The sequence below is a fragment of the Fulmarus glacialis genome, unplaced genomic scaffold, assembly GCF_000690835.1.
Source record: "Fulmarus glacialis isolate BGI_N327 unplaced genomic scaffold, ASM69083v1 scaffold9833, whole genome shotgun sequence".
Lineage (NCBI taxonomy): Eukaryota > Metazoa > Chordata > Aves > Procellariiformes > Procellariidae > Fulmarus > Fulmarus glacialis.
In genome coordinates this window covers 34,224-41,538 of record NW_009201143.1, presented here as the reverse complement: position 1 = coordinate 41,538, position 7,315 = coordinate 34,224, and the positions used below count along the sequence as shown (strand labels likewise).

Genomic DNA, 7,315 nt, shown 5'->3' with positions numbered 1-7,315 from the left:
ATTTTATATATATATATATGTAATGATGAAGATGGTGAATCCCATTCTCAAAATTTTCCGGGACAGTGAAGTGAGATTACAGAGATATGTATTCCCTAATATCCCAGTGAGTATCTTGGACACTAAAGGGAGTATATGAAGGCAATAGATGAAAATACTTTGGAAGCCTTGCATTAGTATTTTCAAGTTTAACAGGTTGTCTTGAAGCTTGTGGATAGATGCTTGAAGTATAGTCCAGTAGGCCATTCTGCATACTTTTTTATTTTGAAAGGGCAAATTTTTAATTAGGAAACATTACTCCAGCTCTCAAAATGCCCCCCCTCCCTTTTACTAATCATGCAAACATATAATGAATATGCCCCCATAGATTTTGTATTTGTAGGTTATAAGGAGAGACCACTGTTATTTTTGTGTGTTTATTGCTTTTAGTTTACGCTCCAAGATGTAAAATCTTGCTGTATTAACAGAGTCCAAAAGCTGTATGGAATGAGTGGTACAGGGCTGGGTACACAGCCCTGATCCCAGCTACGTATGCACAGGTTTGGATTGTTTTGTCAAACTTATGTTTTAATTATGCTAGTGAACAAACTATGCATTTTGTTATGCATAGACCAGGGATAATGCTGAACTATGTAACTCTCTGAGTCAGGATACATAGTATAATGAGGACAGAGGATATTTAGGCTAATAATTAAAGGGATGTTTGAAAAATTAATGGACCTAGGAAAAACACATTTCTAAATTGCTAATCTTGCACACCGCCACACTGTAGCCAGACAGAGACCAACAAAAATTAATAAGGTTATTGTAATTATGTGAAACAATATGCAAGATTAAGCCCAGAAGATTAATTATTTAGGAAAAGTAACTCAAGATACATAAAGATTATCAGAATTAGCTGTGGTGATCTGAAAAGGAAAATATTTTGGTGATATCACTGTTAGCCAGTGAGAATCTGTAGCCATTGCTCATATTGGGTATCTGGAAACAAAAGCCATACCCTGAAGTGGGACTTCATGTGTAAGGAGAGAGCTCCTTTGTGACCTGAGAAATATGGAGTAGTCTTTTTGTGTGAGCATTGTTTAGAAGTTTGCTAGACAATGTGATTTTTAAGAATTAACTTCTTCCAGTTTACTTTGACAGCAAATTAATTACCTTGGCTTTTGCATTACATGGATTTTTTTTTGTTTTGATATGAAAAGTTCTCATTCCTTACTGCAGAGAATGAAGATAAAATTCTGTAAAATTAGGTGATTTAAACTCCTTGCCTCTTCTTAGGTAACAAAAAATGAACAAGAAAGCAGGCAGAACTGCATCTCATTGTGAGTGCTAGACTGTGTGTTTTCATGTTCATACTTCATGCAGTTTCAAAGGAATCTTTATCTTTGATTATTTGGAGCGTTTGTTCTTTTCTTTTATAGTTCTCTTTTTTCACTTCTTATTTTTATACTTTCAAGTTAAGAGTTCTTTTGCAATGTATCCCACCTCTGGCAGAATGTAAGCTAGCTCAGCCTTTTTAGAAATAGCTGCCATTTTTGTATGGAAACATTTCAAGTGATCAAATTCAGCCCTGCCTGGGGGTTTCTACCCTGAAATATTAGAAAATCTCGTGTGAATTGCTTACCTAAAGCACAGTAGTAAAGCATTAGGGGCTGACAGCAGTTCTTATTACAGTGATGGTTTATCTAGATAGAATTTTTTAAGTTGTTTTCCATTACAGAGGTTCCCTAAATGCTTATAATGCTGATATACAAACTCTGATGGGGTCACATATGCACTTCCCATTGGATATTTTTCAACACACGGTAACAACATAAGAGTCTGATTCTATATATTACTACCCATTGAGATAAAGTCCAGGGGATTCTCTGTGTATGACAGTCTAGTTTACTTCAAAAATGGAGTGAGCTTCCCCAGAAGCTGAAGATGCCTCACCACCCTCTTGGGATCAAATGTTACAAAGAGCTGAGGAATTTGTGCATTTGAAGGCAGGCATATAATTTTTTTCCATTTCAGACACAGCAGAGGAAAATGAATGTAGTCACAGGGCATATGCCTTCCTGTTTGCTTCCCAGCCCAGATTAATCAGATCCACAGGTAGAGTCTACAGAAATGAGATGTGCCCTTTCAGCAACTAACTCGAACATGCCTCTGTCTTCTCTTTAATGTATAACTACTGCTGAACTCCAGCTATGTCCAGATCTCTGAGACAAAAGGAATAGGAAAACTGTGATGCAAGATAATGATGACCTTTACCTTGTGTCAGAGGTAAGAGAGTTACTTTTTGTCTGATCTTTCTTCCTTTGATAGGTAGCTGTTGCCCTTTCTTGCCAGAACAATGTAAAGGAAAGTCCATGCAGACATTACTGTGCAGAGAACATTGTCTGGCCCATCGCCTAGAAGACAGTACTCTAAATGGCAAAACAATTGCAGTGTTGAATAATGTGCTACCTTAACCCACCCTGTTAATCAGTCTCTGCTTCTTAATGTATTGATGATCTGGATTTCTTCTCTACTTTGTATTTTGTACTCATGCTATACCTTCTCTTTTCTGAGTGAAAATTAGAAAATACAGACTTTTTAAAAAAATCTGAAACTGTCAGAAAAAAGGGACTCTTGTTCCATATCTTGACTGTTCTGAAAGTAACAATAACAATCTACATAACAAAATTGCACAGCTGAATAGAATTACACTTCTTTGCTCTAATTGAAATGCCCTTAGGAAATTCATGTTAAAAATAATAATAATAATAAAAAAGATATAGTTTCAAATTCTTATCATTATACAGTTCAAAAACATCCACAATTTTATTTATTGGCTGCTAACACTACCTGGACAGAGGGCAGTGTTATTGCAAACCCTTGATTCTCTTAAAGGGCCGCTGCAGTGTGTCCCGTAAGGTGATACACAAGTTCTGGTTCGCACCTGCGACCCTTGACCACAAGTAACTGAACACGTACTCCACTGGGCCCACTCTTCAACACCAGATTCACCTGTATCCAAGACAACAAACAAACATGAATATAGACATAAGTATTAATGAGACTTTTTTTTTTGCTGAAGCTCATTATCGTCTGCTCTTATAAATCAAAGAAAAAAGTACAACACGAAAATAAATATTTAAAAGTTCATGGAGTAAAGCAGCTGTGAAAATGTGCAATGAATAGAAAATAAAGACACCTACAATGCTGCAGTCACATAACGCCTGTCAGAGGGAAACACTTTGATCGCTTAGCATCATTTACAACTTCATGAGAACTACTGCCCTTCAACATTTTAGAAACAACACTGCCCTCAGGATGCTAAGAGAGCATAGACAACTCTTTTTATATAATAGCAAAAGATTTATCTTTGATATTTATACTTACCAGTCTAGAATGAAGGCTAGGTAATAATTTAAGAAACTCTGCCAGTAAGGGAATTTTGATTCAAAAAAAACCCGAAACCCCCTAATTTCTTATCTTGAGCAGAGGAGAGTCATCTAGCATTTGAGAGAAGTTCCCTGGCAAAGAGAAGCACTTTGCTTACCAAACTTTAACCTGAAGGGTGGGATGGGAACTTTGGTTTGATCATTTACTGCACAGATCTGCTCCTTCCTTTTGACCCACAGGGGTGCTAAACTCTTGGATGCCCTAGATCTCCTTACTCTGTATAGTACATACCACTATGTTCAAAATGGTCAGATGTGATTTATTAATACCATATATTTGAATAGTGTATTTTTTTTATTGTTGAGAGATAGCACATTATATTATTTCTATTTTTGGAAAGCAAGTAATGCATGAAGTCTTGCATGGACGTTCAGGAAAGAATGCTTAAATTCAGTTTCCATGAACAGCCACACACGCAATTCTGGAACTCCTTTCCCAAAGGCATTCATGTTCAGAAAACTGGATCCCATGAGTATTCTCAGAAAGCAAATACAAAAGTGATGTGAATATACCTCACTGAACAATTTGAGTAAATAATTGTGAATTCATATTCACCTTCTTCCATTAAAAATCAGTATAAAATGGCACGCTGAAGGCTCTACTACACCCTTGATTTTTAAACCTAAGTCCTTTTTGAAACAAATGGGATTTTCTGCTTTAAAATTAGTGGCATGATACAACCATCAGTCTTGAATTGCTTGCTTAAAAATTCAGTTATCTTAGTATACCTCTAGTCTTCCAAAAGTTTTTATATTGGTCACAATCAAGGGAATGTCTGCAAACCAGGAAGAATCTGGTGTTATCTTCCAAGAATGCAGTAAATTATATACTATTTCTTGAAACTGTGCCTTTGTGTAGTAAGCACCTGTCCAAACTCTTTTTTTTTGTTTCCAAAGGCCAAGCATGAAACCTTTGCAAAATGCTTGTCTCTGCTAGTCCTCTAAGAAGCAATTCTGAGGCTATTCAATGCTCTAAAAAAAATATGTGCTTCTTATTCTGAATTATAAAGACAAAATTCTTTGTAATTAGCACATAAATCCCTCTGCTTTTCATAAAATTATATACAGTTTTAACAATTTCTGTGGACAAGGACAAAATGATGATATTTTTTACACACAGAAGTTCACCAAAGTGATTTTTGTAGTAATTTTCTTTTTTTTGTTCAGTGAAGAAATGAGAAATTTAATCACTGATTATTGTTTTCATCATTTTTCTGATATGAATTTAGGATTTTGATTAGGTTGTTACATGGCTCGGGTTCAGGTTAGAGAATATAATATGGTGAATATAGCTAATATATAAGTAGACAGTAGCAATTATACAATGGGTACTATAAACTCTATGTACATGGTAAAAATACTTGTATTACTATGGGTTTCTAGTCTAATATTTTTTGTCTTTTCCTACATGTTTGAAGCTTGACTTTGCCTTTGTCAAAATGGTTTAGATGAAAGGTCAAACAGCAGAAAAAGTCAGAGTTATGTTTCTCAAGATGTTCCTCATTATGTAAAACAGTCATATATACTCAGTGTAAATTATCCGTTATCCAACACAGACATAGTGACTCCGCATAGCTAACAAAATACAGAAATGAAGTACTAAAAATTAAAAATGCTGGAAATCTTAAAGTAATAAAAAGTTGCTCTTAAGCCTTGGAATATGATGAAAAATAGCAGCAACATGATACTAAGAAGTGTGATTGCATTAACTGAATTTTGAAATTAATATTAATCATTAGAAGTCCTGAGCATATATGTACTGTCCATTCACAAAAGGCAGAATCTAGCAATATACTTCAATGTAAAGGCTTAAATATTTGCCGGTGCAAGATCCTCCACACTAACAAGATGTTATGTGCAAAAGGAGTGAAAACAGAGAAAATAAAGAACAAATTTATCTCACCAACTACTCCACTTCCTTTTGCACAACGTATTATGATTTTTTCGTAATTTTTAACTTTTCAGAGTATTTTGTACTCTGTCAGTATGATAATTACTTATTTTAAAATATTTTAAAGAAGGAAAACATCTTTGAAGACTTATCATACTTTAGTTAACCATCTTTAATATAAGCACATAAAGACTTCTTTACTTTCTAGAATAAACCTAGATTGCCTACATAATCTGCAAATACATCTTCCATTGTTTTCTTTATCTGTTTTCCATTTTTTTCTTTTCTGAAATAAAAATTTCAAAAGGGCTACTTTTTATTTTCCTTCTAGTTTTCAGTTACTTGGGAACTCTTAGATTTTTATGTCAATTGTATTAAACCTACAATCTCAAATTAACTATTGGCAAGCTTCCAAACCCTCATTTTCCCCTGCTGTTTGACATGTAAGAGGAAATATAACTTACTGTATGGAAGGCCTCATTGATCTGTGTAACACTTACCTGTATTATACTCTCTAAATCCCATAACACCTAAGGGAAGGATCAGTCCAAACATATAAAATGACAAATATAGGACAATAAATTATTCAACAATATTTTTTTTTAAATAAAATGTTTTACTGCCTCATATCACTCACAAACAAACAGGAAAATCCATATTATAATACCACATTTTAAAACTCTTCCATTCCCAGCAAAAATTCGGTGGATTAAGTCCACTATTCTAACAGTACTAAATGCTTCTCATAAATCTTTTCCAGGACAATTCTCTATTCCTGTCTCTCTGCCTTTTTAAATCATACAAACATTTTATTGCACTTCTGCATCTGTTTTATTATTACACAAAATAAAATATTAAACAGGCTTAAAATATAAGAAACCTCATAAACTCAGTATCCATTTACTTTAAAGGCTATTAGACTTCTTAGTACATAGGTAAATTCATGTGATAGATATATTAGAAAAAACCTTATGAATCAGTTTAATAAGATATCACATTAATTATATCACAAGATGAATGCATTAGAGGTGAAGAAAATATGCAATGATCACTACAAAGGAAAATCAAAATGAAGAGATGAAAATTAGTAAGTATGTCCAAAAAGAGCACAGTATTACTTAAAATGTGTTAACCTACAGTATGTAAAATACAGATTTCCTCAAAGTTGGGCATGTAAATTTATATGCTCTGCTGATACATCTCACGTGCTTTCAGAACAGGACCTTGAAAACCAAGCCTGAATAATTTTGAACGTTCATCTCCCACTCCACACACACAATTTATCAGAAAGTGATGGTATAAGTGCCGCATTTATAATGCGGTTCTCTAACACCCGTAATAGATGCACTGCAGTGCATGACTAGAAATTATCAAATACAAGTTTTACCTAATAATATGAAAGTTTTAGAGATTTATATGAGGAAATAAACCAGATCATCTTACTTATTTTTTGGAGTAATTGTATGAATTCAAGAAGCAGCATAAAAGCAAAGGTGTTATTCTATGTAGTAAGCAAATAACATTATAAGTCTGAGCTAGGTATGTAAGTAATAGGTTTTACTTGCCTAAATAAAAACTGCATGGAGACCAAGAGGGTTCTAGGCTCCCTTCTTCCACTACATTTGCTTGCAGTAGTATCAACTGGGAGTTAGCCATAAAAGTAGTCCTATAGATTAATAGGAGGGAAACAGACTTTTTCCCCTTCTAAATTCTTTACCAAGCAGATCTACACTGATTGGCTATAGATGTATTTAGATTATTTAATATATCTATTTCTGCAAATCTGTTAAGTAAAGCACCCTACTACTAAGGAAGTCAACATGCAACATAACTAGAAGCAATTATAGCTCTTTTACTAAAGTGAATATAAAACTGGAAGCATTATGTATGACTGATGCAGGCATATTTTCTAGGTTAGTAACTATGAAATACAGAGTAAGTTGTTTCAAATCCATACAATAATTATGGGGCACAAGATTTTCAATGCCCTAAG

General features: G+C 34.0%; 1 protein-coding gene across 1 annotated transcript in view; it reads right to left on the bottom strand.

The window, feature by feature from the left end:
• The window catches only part of LOC104073906 (brain-specific angiogenesis inhibitor 3-like), a gene marked incomplete at its 3' end in the record, with an annotated part of 27,577 nt that overhangs the window by 9,471 nt on the left and 10,791 nt on the right, over positions 1-7,315 (bottom strand). Inside the window, exon 3 of the mRNA XM_009573844.1 lies at positions 2,833-2,994. Coding sequence (XP_009572139.1) covers positions 2,833-2,994 — 162 coding nt within the window. The remainder of the gene's footprint in view (positions 1-2,832; positions 2,995-7,315) is intronic.